At 36.8% G+C, this 13,187-nt stretch overlaps 1 protein-coding gene across 5 annotated transcripts in view; it reads left to right on the top strand.

Annotated features, from left to right (window-relative positions):
- The window catches only part of TRPS1 (transcriptional repressor GATA binding 1), a 235,116-nt gene that overhangs the window by 29,414 nt on the left and 192,515 nt on the right, over nt 1–13,187 (top strand). For 3 of the 5 annotated variants that reach the window (XM_079796025.1, XM_079796024.1, XM_079796026.1), the window contains one exon: nt 10,780–10,937. The exons of the other annotated variants lie outside the window; for them this stretch is intronic. In XM_079796025.1, coding sequence (XP_079652151.1) covers nt 10,901–10,937 — 37 coding nt within the window. In that variant the 5' untranslated portion in view covers nt 10,780–10,900. The remainder of the gene's footprint in view (nt 1–10,779; nt 10,938–13,187) is intronic. 5 annotated transcript variants of the gene reach the window in all.

The raw sequence follows: 13,187 nt of genomic DNA, 5'->3' as shown, positions 1-13,187 counted from the left end.
ATTGGAGAGCAATCCTTTGTTTCCCTTACTCCTGTTTACTTCAACACAGTTTTTAATTCTTTTTTAATTTTTTTTTTCCTTCTCATTTCTAATCTCTCCCTCAGGATCATCTCCACTATCAGCTCCCTAAGTGTTTCCAGTGCTGCTGATCACATTATTCTGTTATGAGTTAAAGAAATGGAGGAAAGAGTAATACTTGTTCAAAATAACAGCAGACATTTAAGGCTTACTGTTTGCCTTCAAAGACACTTATTGTTCTCACGGATGATTTTTTGGTGTGAAATCCTATCTCATCCTGTGTTGCTACTGAGATATTATTGACTGTAATCCTTGTTGCTTTGACAGAGGGAGGTAGTTTCTTAGAAAGCAATCATTTCTCTTAAAATTTCTTCTCGTTTTGGTCTTCAGCAACATTGTTTTAAACATATTGCGTGCTCAGTAAACATAACACATACTGTAGGAATGAATTAGTTGATTAGAAATTTTAGTACGAAGTGCCTATGCCCGTATGCAGAATGTATATGTGATAGCGGATGTTGCTTTGGTACTTTTATTTTCCAACCTGAACAAGAGTGGAAGATTTTTAAGTCATTGATACTCAGCATTCATGGCATAGTAAACAATAACCTAATTGAGAATTAAATGTGTCAGAATATGAAGCTTTTGGGAAGTGATCGATTTTAAATAAATATATATATGCACATATGCATTAGTATATAAATATATAAATGAATACAAATTTAGAATATAATGATTATATTTAATATTGCTTATGATAAACTACAGGACTATTGTCACTATCATATCAGGCAGAGAAAAAAACTGTGTGAAAGTCACATTTCTGTAGGATAAAATGTGATTGTATTTTATGTCTGCTTGTACCTTCAAAACAAATATTAAATGCCACATGAAATAGTTTCAAGAAAGAATATTTCAAGTGTCTCTGTTAACGTTTGTGTGCTCCTTGTTCACTTATTTTTTTAGCAGCCATGTGATAATAGAAGCCAAAGTCTTCAGGAATATTAACTAGGTGGAAAGTTTAACATAGATAGAATTTTACCTATTAACTTACCTTTTCTTATGCAAGATGAGAAACAGCTGTCATTATTCGAATTGTAAAATGGCATACCTTTTTACATAGATTGAGAACAACTACTTTCGATGAAGGTAGAATCTGCCACACGTCATTTAAACCCAGCATTTATTCGGCCTTATAAGAATATTCAAAATTTAGATGTGTGAATTGTCTGAGAAAAGTACAGTATTATGCTTTTCGTGTGTGTGTTTTTTGGGCTGTTTTTCATCTTTTCCGTCCCATTTTCTAAGGCAAACAGGTTACTTTATCTCCTTTCTAGTTCCAGTTTCCTCATTTGTAAAAATAGGGCTCACAGATTCCTTGCAGGCCTTAGTGAGGACTAAATGAGAGAATTATGTGAGCACGAAGCACATGGCTGGTGCCTAATAGGTACCAACAACAACTTGTTAGTTCTCTTGACTTCGTTTGTCTCTGTGGTCTGACTGATGTAGTGCATCCTAGTGAGACTTTTAATGACTACAGATATGTGTGTGTGTGCTTTGCCGCCTTCCACACCACCCCTGCCAGCAGCAGAATCAAAGACAGAGCTCTCCTCTCCTTTCCTTGTCTCTAGTGTCTTTCCCTTCAGAGGGTGTCTCTTGCTTTTTGTTATTTTTAAAAATTTCTTTATTGATTAAGGTATTACATATGTGTCCTTATCACCCCATTGTCCTCCCAACCCCCGCCCCCACTCATGCCCTCACCCCCTGGTGTCTGTGTCCATTGGTTAGGCTTATAAGCATGCATATAAGTCCTTTGGTTGATCTCTCCCTCTTACCCCCACCCTCCCCTACCTTCCCTCTAGTTCTTATTTTTGCCTCCAATCTCTTTTGAATCCCTTTATCCTTTCCAATCTCTTTTCTCCAGAACTCTTCATTTTTTTCTCTCATTTCTCTTCTTTCTTCTACCACCTTGTTGCCTACTTTGGCACCTCCGGTCTCTGTGTGGGCCGAGTAGTGAATGACAGCACTCCATTCCATTGGGTGGCTTGGTTTGCCCATCAAAAAATGGCGGGTAAAAGATTCCTTCTCCATTTATTACTCCCTGGTTCCTGAAAAGCAACTGAAACACATCTCACACCCACGCACACGCACATGCACACACATGCACACACACAATGCACACACATGCACCCTCTCCCTCTTTTTCTAACTTTTTAGCTGAACAATGCGCAGATCATAACATAAGTCTGTAGCTCAGTGAGTTTATTACAAAATAAATACTCTGTGTAACTATCTCTCCTGCCAACAAAGAGACACCTCCTGCTCTGTGTTCCCTTCTCTCCCTCAGGAATTCATCACTCTCCTGATGGCTCACACTTTAGGTTAGCTTTGCTTGTTTTGAACATTATGTGAATTAAAATACAGCATTCACATGCACTTAAAAATGCATTCTTTCTGTCTGATGTCTCACACTCAACATCCCATTTGTGAAATTCATTCATGTTTTTGTATTTGGTTTGCACTATAATATTCAGCTGTATGACTGTGCATTCTATTGCACAATAATATGCCACAATTTTTTTAATATTTTAAATCATAGTTTAAGCAATATGCAGAAATTTTGAAATGTGCTAATAACATATTTATCCGGTAAGGACTTTTGTATCTACTCTGTTCTACTACTGATCTACATTTAGTTTGTTCCAGTTTTGCCAATTCAAAAAATGATGCTCTGAGCATTCTTGGGAATGTGTGCGTGTGCCTGCACTTTTAAATTGAACTTCTGGGGCCCTGGCCGGGTAGCTCAGTTGGTTAGAATGTCAACGTTGTCCCCAGGCGCCAAGGCTATGGTTTGATCTCCGGTCAGGGCACGTACAAGAAGCAATGAATGCATGAATAAGTGGAACAACAAATCAATATTTCTCTCTCTCCCTTTCTCTATTTCTCTCTTCCTCTCTCCCCCCTGCTCAAATCAACCAATAAAAAAAATGAATTAAATTTCTGGTTTTATGTCATTCTAGTTTTCTTAAGTCGTAGGAGTCTGATCCTGATATTTGAGATTTTCCTATAGTCTTTTATGTCCCAGTCTATTTCTTCAAAGTGCAAAGTTTTATTGCCCTAGTGAGCGTTGCTCAGTGGTTAGAGCACCAGCCCTTGCACCGAAGGATTGCAAGTTCGATTCCTGGTCCAGGGCAAGTACCTGGGTTGCAGGTTCGATCCTGCCCTAGTAAGGGCTCCTGTGGGAGGCAGCCAGTCGATGTGTCTCTTTCACATCTCTCTCTCCCCCCCCCCACCTTCCTCCCTCCTTTCCACTCACTTTAAAAATCAATGGAAAAAATAACCTCAGGTGAGGATTGACAACAACAAAAAAGACAAGGTTTTATTTATTTTTATATATTTGTCAAACACCTGTATCTGGAATATACATATATATTTTTTTTCTTTTGGTCTGTTATGACAGATGTCTACCATAAGATTGATGGAGAAAAGGAATTACTAATTGGGGTGCAGGCAGTGAAAATCTTTTTAAAGGTGTGTGTGTGTGTGTGTGTGTGTGTGTGTGTGTGTGTGTGTGTGTTTAGATAGATTCTTATATTCGACTCAAATGTAAAGATTGATTAAATTACCTATAGCAAATATTTAATGAATGAGCTAATTTTTAACTTAATTCCACAGCCCTACACGTATATGTCAAATTGGTATTCATTCTCTTTAGGTCAGCAGTTTTCAACTGGTGTGCCGCCGCACACTGGTGTGCCGCCAGAATTTTTAAAACATGCGATACCTGACTATTTAGTCAGGGCACTGACCTCTCTTCCCTTCAGTTGTCAAATAAAAGAATGACAACAGCCAACACAACAATAGCCGCCCATTGTGAATGAATCAAAATATTAGACCAATTTTTTTTTCATATTGGCAAAAAATATATACTATGTCTTTGGTGTGCTGCAGAATTTTAGTAATTAGTTTATCTGTGCCATGAGATAAGGTTGAAAATTGCTACGCTAGGTGAATGAATGAAGTAGGAGCTGTGGGGGCTTAGGGGTAACCTGGATATGTGGTAATCCTCTGAGATTTGATAACATCGAGCTTATACCCAGACATGTTTCTGCATGTATAATTTGGACCTCTGCGATCATATTGTGCAGAGATGTTTATCTCCTGCCTTTTTCACTCACTTTTCTATCACAGCTACAATCCTCTGCCATTGCACATTCTTTTTAAAATACTGACTCCAAATCTTTCCTGATAATGGATCCTGATCTTTTATTTTTTTTAATTTTTTAAATATATATTTTATTGATTTTTTACAGAAAGGAAGGGAGAGAGATAGAGAGTTAGAAACATCGATGAGAGAGAAACATCGATCAGCTACCTCCTGCACACCCCCTACTGGGGATGTGCCAGCAACCAAGGTACATGCCCTTGACCGGAATCGAACCTGGGACCTTTCAGTCTGCAGGCTGACGCTCTATCCACTGAGCCAAACCGGTTTCGGCGGATCCTGATCTTTTAATGTTGATAACCATGCTGGGGATAACAAACACATATGCAAAACAGATCCTTTAAAATGGTCCACTGCAGATCAAAACATTTCAGCTTTCTTGCCAAGTTAATGAAGAAATACTACTTCATTTAAAAAATATTACATATGCTTGAAAATCAGTCATTTTCTTCCTTGAAAATGCCTGCTTAGAGCAGCATCTCCTGCTCAACAGGTAAGTGACATCATGAAGCTGGTTGATACTGGGAAATCTGGATCAAATCGAGCAGACTCCTCCCTCTATGAACCCTAGGACTTGGCAGAGCGATAGTCGCTAACGTACATCGTGGATCTCTGAAAAGGGGTTCAAAGTGTACAGTGTCTACTAAACTCAGTATGACCAAAGAACTGCCTTCCATTTCATTGTTTGAAGCTACTATCATAGGAAGAACGTAGAGAAGACTTTTGAATTTCTTGTCATGTGTGCTTCAATAGTTAGCACAACGGAGTAATCTACAGCGGAGCCTGGCTAAACTTGGGCAGAGGCTGAATGTACTGAAATAATAGTTTATTCCAAAAAAGTTCTTACAGCTATGTCCTTTTTTCTTCCTTTTTTTGTATATGTATATACAATTTTCTCATCCTAGGAGTCAGGAGAAGGTGGTTTAACCTATTCTACTCCCAGAACTTGCTTTCCCATTCTAAAATGCTTCCCATTGAGAAAATGACCTGTTTTCCTTGGCAAATTTCAATGTACTTAACAAAAGGAAAAAAAAAATGCTTCCAACCTGTGTGTGTATAATTTGATTTTATCAGAAGGGAAAATGACGCTAAGTTGGTCACATTAAGCATTTAGCACTAACTAGGGTGATATCTAAACCAGATTTCATGTCATTAGTGTGTATTCATTACACAGTGTGAAAGCTATCCATCAGTACTGTTTATTAATTTAAATGGACTTTTAAAAAGACAGACAGAACAGAGATCCCTGGCCTCCTGGAACTTAGCAACATTCTGCGCGTGTGTCTTCCCTTTCACTGCCTGTCTGCATTTGGTGACTCCTCGTGAAACGTGTGCCTTACCTGTTGGACACTCCCGTGGGTCAGTCATTGGACTATTTATTGATCCTCAGATGGGTGAGGCCTTTCAAGCTGCTGCTTAAGGTACCTTAGGGATCATCACAGTGGTTTGTGAGTTACTTCACCATTTCATGAGCAAAAACTGTGGCATATCATGTCACAGACTCTCTTCCCTTCACTTTGGCTATGAAACATATATACGAGTATACTTAACACACATAAATGTTATATATACCATGTTAGATATTATGTTAACTATCACATCATGTTAAATATTACATTATATTTAACACACACATGTGTGAGTTTAAATTAAATACATATATGTATGATTAGTATAAGCACTCAATATGCTTTCACAGCATTTGTTTTCATCTTGTATCTAGTTGCACTCTGAAGAAAATTAGCAAAAATCTTGCCCAATACACTTGGCTTGCCAGTGCTGTGAAGACAGTGAGCATTCTTATTGAATCTTCATGGTATGCCTTCCCCGGATTCACTGTGCTGTATATGTGCATTAATTTGTCAAATAGATTTGCAGTGATTGACACAGCTTTTTTTTTTAGGGGAGAACTGAGAAAGCTGTTAGCCAGTTTTATTGCTGGATTGAGGTAATAATTGAGATTTTTCTCTCCTATTGAACAACAGTTTGGGGAAAAAAAGACAAGATAATATCAGTATATTAAAATTAAACCATCTTTTAATGTTTTTCGGCAACTGCTGGAAAGTCAAAAGATATTCCTACAAAGCACCGTGCTCATTCGTTTTGTTATCAGTGGAAATTGAATTTACTTATAAAGAAAATGTCAATCACATCCTAACATCAGTATAGTAAGTGCATTTATACTTTTCCACGACCTGTGTTTTTGACCTTAAGTTTTATGTTGGCTCTTGGCTCGTGGATTAGTTGACATACTCTTATGTTTAACGGAGAAGAATAACGCTGAGCCTGGCCCATGTACACATGCAGAGCCAGATTGATCTGTTTGAATAGACAGTTGTCATTTTAGATTCTTTTAATTCTTTTCTGTTTTTTGAGAGGAAAGCAAAAGAAAAACCAACATGTATGTGGGGAAGTGAATGGTAGCGTTTCTTAATTTGCTTAGTGAAATTGTGATCTTATTCAAATTAGAACTTTTAATACATTTGCCTCTCACCTGTTACCGAAGGGAAAATAATCCCCCTTTCTTTTTGGTAATCCGCGAAGTATACTTGGTTTATTTTAGTTATCCTGTTTAGTGAAATTGGCCCATGCTTCATTATATATATATATATATATATATATATATATATATATATATATATAGACTTCTAGTATAAAGACTTTAAAGGCAAAAATTACGTTTTGTAATTTTCAAATATAAGTAAAATGGTTAGTGAAATTCTTTCTCTAAGATGTTTATGGATATCTGGAGACTGATTTTGGCAAATCTGACATTATTACCAGGCTATCATCTTAAACCGAGACTAGTGCATTTGAAATGAGATATTTAAAATATAGAGAACATAGCATGATGAAATAAGAGCCTAATAAAATGTGTTTGGGCCAGCATCGAAACTCTTTGAAATAGGATATCTAAATAGTGTGCATTTTATCTCGGAGAGACTTGGGTTAGTTCTAGTGTCCAGATGACTATTAATAGGCTTTGTGCTCTGGAGCATATGTTAATAGAAGGGATCATTTTGGATTAATTTGATGTGAATTAATAAGAGATTTATTTGATGGGAGTTGTTTGAAGGTGATGACATTTAAATCTCAACAGGATTTAAGATGTCCAAAAATACCTTTAAAGATTCAGGATCAATCAATTCAGAGGGCAAATGAAATAGACATGGATAGCAAGGAACAGGATCAGACATTGGGTGTATGAAGTTTGAAACCGTTTACATGAAAAGCCATCTACCATTGAAGCATTGCCCTAGAATCTGAAGAAATGGAAAACATTTAAACTCCCTCAGCAATTCTTGGGTTTGTGAATTGGATAAACAATGTTCTCTTGCATTTTATAGTTCACTTAAGCAATCTGATTTTGATCTGTATATATGGAGTAGACAGCATTCAAATTTTTTTTTCCTAAACCAATGAGCAAACACATATGTTCTTGAAAAACTGAACTTTATATGTTGTTCATATGGAAACTATCTAGTTTGCTATAGGCCCCATACTTGACCTTCCTTTTATTTTGCTATCACTTGTTTAATGCTTTAAATTCTTTGTGGGAGACTTTTGATCAAAAGAAACAATTTGCTGTTCTCCCCCCCCCCCACTTCTTTTAATTTTTAAATAAAAGCTTCATGATATGTGTATCTAATAACTCAGAACTCCTAGGCGGGTGATATAAACAGGCATGGAAGAGAGATATATTAAGGAGAAGATTATCGTGTCTCCTTTGTGTTAAGCTTTGATTTCAAACAGTTGATAGTTTTATTGTATGGAAAAAGAATAGGAAAATGTCATGTGGTATTATATACTATGATGATAAGAACTGCTACTTGTAATACAAATCATACTCAGCAGGATTTGAAACTGAGGTCACCTTACACCCTGGCTTGCTCCCCTCACTTTTTAGCCTTGTTCAGGATATATGTATATGAAATGATATTTGGAAAGATACTCCAAAGTTTGAATCTTCTTTGAGGAAGAGGGGTTTCTTATAGTCTTTTTCTTTGCTTTTTAAAAATATCTGTCTCAAATTAATGATGACTAATACAATTAAAGTCTTCTCCCTGAATGTATTTGGCACATAGCTGATGCTGGATATACATTTATTTGAATGAATGAATGTTAGAGGCAATATATAACTGAGTGAATGGTAGACATCAGTGGGATTTCTGCTGCCCTTAGTTGTTGATGGTTTAATATTTAATTCTCTTAAGGATATTAGATAAAAGTTTTCAAAGGGAAAATATTAGAAAGGTTTCTAAAGTGCCTAAGCCATTAATCAGAACCATTATCAAGTCTTAGAGGCAGGATGCAGTTTAGAAATAATTTATTGTAATTCCCTTGTTATAGGGTTAAAAATAGAGGCTCAACCAAAGGGAAGAGGCTTGGTCACATCCATAGTGATTTGAATCAGATTCAGAGACTGGACACATAACTGCTGTACCATTCTTCCTCCTTAGGTTTGATTCTTTAGTACTTTGGTTAGGACCAAGATGCTACTAAGAAAATAGAATTTATAGTTTTTACCTTCAAGGAGTTTCTCATCTAATGGAAATCCATTCTAGTTCTCACCTGCATTGGATGGATGTATGAGCTCAGTTCTTTTTAAAAAAAAATTCTGTGAAAGTTGATTTCTTTGGTTAAATAATTCATTTGATTATCTATTGCAAGATTTTTTGGAGCAAGTGTTACTTCACAAATGTGTGTGTGTGTGTGTGTGTGTGTGTGTGTGTGTGTGAAACAAAAATAAGTTCATTAATGGTTAATTCACAACATCTTGGTAATAATGGAACACTAGATTCCTTTGCTCTGAAGGTGCCATTCTGAGAGCATGAGTCACAGTCTTCTACAGAAAAGGAATTTTTTGCTTACATTGTAATCACGGAGATAAAGTAGTTACTATAATTATATTTTAAGCTCTAATGCTGATTATTTCCCCCACCTAAACCTGTCTAAATGATACTGTAGCATAGAAATAATACAGGATCCTATTGTTTTTTTAATAATAAACTCTTGTATTAAAAAATGCAAAGAAAGCTTTTAGATTTAAGTTTTAATTTAGAAGGAAATAATTAAGAGTAGGGATTTAGCTTTTTGCAACTGGAATGTCTTACATCTCAGTAATGAAAATTAATACAAAAGGAGCATTTTTAAGAAGCTAAATATATTTTAACCTGTTTAAATATCTTGGCACATAATATGCATTCAGGTATACCAGCCTCCAAAGGGGCATTCATGTGTTTGTATAAGTGGATGATGATATAAATGTGGGAATGCTCACTGCCCCCAAACCCCCAGGTCAGTTTTTTTTAATCTCATAAATCCATAAAGGACTGAAATTAGTGCCTGGCCAGCATGGCTCAGTGGTTGAGCATCAACCCATGAACCAGGGGCACATGCCTGGGTTGCGGGCTCTATTCCCAGTGTGGAGAGTGTAGGAGGCAGCCAATCAATGATTCTCATCATTGATGTTTCTATCTCTCCTTCTTCCTTTCTCTTTGAAATCAACTATATATATACACACATTAAAGTACTGAAATTAGCCATTTTGACCCTTGTAGCTCTCATTACATTCTTCAACTCCTCTTTATCCAAGTCACTTGTAGCCCCATCATCTAAACGGTCGTTTATAGAGGGCCTACTGTAACTGGTATTTTTAATTTCTTTTTATAGCCAGTTTAGTAGAATAAAAAAACATTTAAAATGGGGTTACCAAATTTGATGTGATTTTATATATATATGTATGTATATGTATATATTTACTTAACATAAGTGTACATATTTATATTTATGGTACAACTGATTAATTTATATGAGCATCATTAATGCAATATCTGCCTCAATAATTTTATTCAGATAAAAAATGATGGTATACTAGTAATGGGGGTTTCAAGGGGGTTCAATCACGACTGGATAAGCTTACTTTAGCCAGAGTGGAAATAGAAGCCTACTGCAGATAGCTAGAAAGATAACACAGGTCACAGTGCTCAGTGTTTCTGTAACTCTTGGTAAGGCTTACGTGGATCTGATGCAGAATTGCCGATGGCATTGCACTAGTTCTTCTCTCAGCCGCATGGCATATATACCGGTACGGTGAGTCTGCAAGGGCCTGGCCATGGATGCCACCTGTCCTCAGGCGTGACTGTGCAGTCCCAGCAAGTGCCCTTGGTATCTCTTCTAGAAGCGTGCCCCTCCATGTGTACTAATTAAGGTCTTTTATTCCTGCCCCAATGTAGGTAAGTATTATGATGCTTAGAGTTCAGAGGGTTTTAGAGGTTCAATCATTTCACCAGCATCCCAGGCTGCTGTGAAAATGACTTCCATTCTCTTTTATGTCGTGTTCCTGCTTCTCCTGCCGCTTGATGGAAGCCCATGGGGCTGGAGACGATCTTGCTCAAGATTTGCTCATGCTTTTTATCAGGTGTCTTTCAAGCAGCCCGCGGTGCTGGCATGGCAATGTATTTTCAGTGTGATACATTAAAGTGTGTTTACATCACTTAGGAAGGAAAATGTTTTTGTTTTGCTTTGTTTTGCAGATGTACAGATCAGCTCTCAAAATGTCTTCTGTGTCTTCCGAGCGTCTTCTAAGACAATTGCATTAGCCTCCTGCTAGTTGACTAATAGGATTAATACTTGTAAAAAGCATTCTAAAGCCACATGCCTTATGAAGTCAATGCTGGGTATGATTTTACAAGTATGTGATCTATTTTTTCAAGTGAAAATGTTAACTGGAAAAGTTCTTGGCACACAGCAAAACGTCGTGCAATCTGTTATTTGTCTTAAAGATAATAATTTGAGGGTGGCTATAGTCCTTCGGCATCTAACTTATGATTTGTTAGGGGAGTTTCTTCCACTTAGAAGTATTGCAAATGTGCTTATATTTACATAATATGTCATTCTGAAAAATTATGGTGATATAATTCCAGTAGAAAATTATTATTTTTTCTATAGCTACTTCAAAGTGTAGTCAACTAAATTAACCACGATATTTTCTTTTAAACCCAACTAAAAAGATCGGGCCCCTTCCCCCCACTACAAAAAATAAAACCAAAATGACCTTTCTGATACTTCTTTGAAGTTTTAGCAGTTCACATTCTTTGTGATATATATTATTAAGAGCTCTATTCAACATAAGGAATCAGTGAGTCATATGGGTTCTAAAGGTCTGTTTTTGGGTAGAGGAAGGAACTGAAATTTGAAAGAATGATAATTTAATTAAATCACATTTTCCCTCAGTCACTATAGATGCTGGTTGAGAAGTATTTAAACTATGACCCTTACTTTTCTTCACAATCACAATAAATGAGCACGATCCACTGTTTTTGTTGTTCTGAAAAATAAGTTACTTTGTTCAATATTAACATATTTATATCTATTCACTTTTAAGTACTTTATCTTCTTTCCCTTGCTGTGTAAAATGCTGCTGCCTTTTCAAATTACGTTGGCATTACTATATTTTCTTAATTTTCTCTTAATCTGGCAGAAGGAGAATCTTAATGAATTGTAATATTTCATTCTCATTTCTTCATGAATCCTGCCTTTCACTTAGATTTTTATCTTTTTGTGTGTAACCATATTAATTTCATTTTGGTGCATCCTTGCTAGATTTTATTTATATTAAGGGAGAAACATTAAAATTTAAACGATGTGGCTTTTCAGTACTTGTCCAAGCAAAGATTAAATTGCAGTATTACTAAAGGCATTATGTGCAATAAAAAAAAAAAAAAAACATACCCAGGAAGTTCTGGAGGGAAAGGCCGACGATGACTGTGCCAAATCACCACATTGTCATATGTAGGGATGGCTGATGCTCCATAAATTAGAATGGTTTGTTGTGTAAACTAAGTTAAAAAGGTATATTTTTCTACTCAAACGCTTGTGTTTTAAATGATTACTGATTTCTTAAGCTTCCCTCTTATTCTTTAGTTTTTCTTTTCTTTACTACCAGTAAAATGGCCCTCAAGTCTTCCATGAGTTGGGACAAGTTCTCAACTTCTACCACTTCCCACAGAAAACTACATATCTCCTAAAACTTCGACATCCACAAATAAGACACTAACATGTAAACCTTAAAAAGCAAACGAGTTAACCAGTGTTCCAGCATAGGGCCCAGCGGTAATGCCACCAAAGGTGAAGACCACATTCCCTCCCCTGGCCCGCCCCTCAGAGGCCTGGCAGGTGCTCACTGCCTCTTGCCCTTGACTGCCGACTTCAGCCCTTCATCCTATAAATGCTTGTTGTTGTTGCTGCTGTTGTTCCAAGAACGAAATTCTGTGGATACTTGGTGACTAGCACTATTTGTGTATAAGAAGAGCAATGTGCTTCTTAAGTACAGTTACACTATTTTTTAAAATATATTTTTATTTATTTCAGAGAGAGGAAAGGAGAGGAAGAGATAGATAGAAACATCAATAATGAGAGAGAATCATAGATCGGCTGCCTCCTACTGGGGATCGAGCCCAAAATCTGGGCATGTGCCCTGACCTGGCATCGAACCGTGACTTCCTGGTTCTTACATTGACACCCAGCCACTGAGCCTCGCCAGCTGGGCCAGTTACACTACTTTTGACATTATTCAATAGAGTAAATATTGATCTTATAAATGACTTCTTATACTCTAACTAGTACATTATCTTGGCTTGGTGATTCCTATGATAAAAGTTTTGCTTGAGCAGCTTTTCAGAAGCAAAGGCACACCCATATATACCAAGCCAGTGTGGTTCCCTCAGCACTTGTGACACATTATAGATGAAAATGACTAAGACATGTTATGAATTTGGATGTGCTCAGGACATTTTGGATAACCATGGTGCTGTCCTTGTGGCAGAGTCGGCTAGCCCAGAAGCCTTATTTTATCAGTCTGCCACAGGTGGGTTTTTCCACGGGACATTTGGGGTGACAACTTCACCCAGTACTCATTGGTTTTCAGCCGGGGGAAGAGAGG

Source organism: Cnephaeus nilssonii (assembly GCF_951640355.1).
Source record: "Cnephaeus nilssonii genome assembly, chromosome: 18".
NCBI classification, from domain to species: domain Eukaryota; kingdom Metazoa; phylum Chordata; class Mammalia; order Chiroptera; family Vespertilionidae; genus Cnephaeus; species Cnephaeus nilssonii.
The sequence above is the reverse complement of the archived record's forward strand: the minus strand, read 5'-3'. Positions and strand labels throughout refer to the sequence as shown.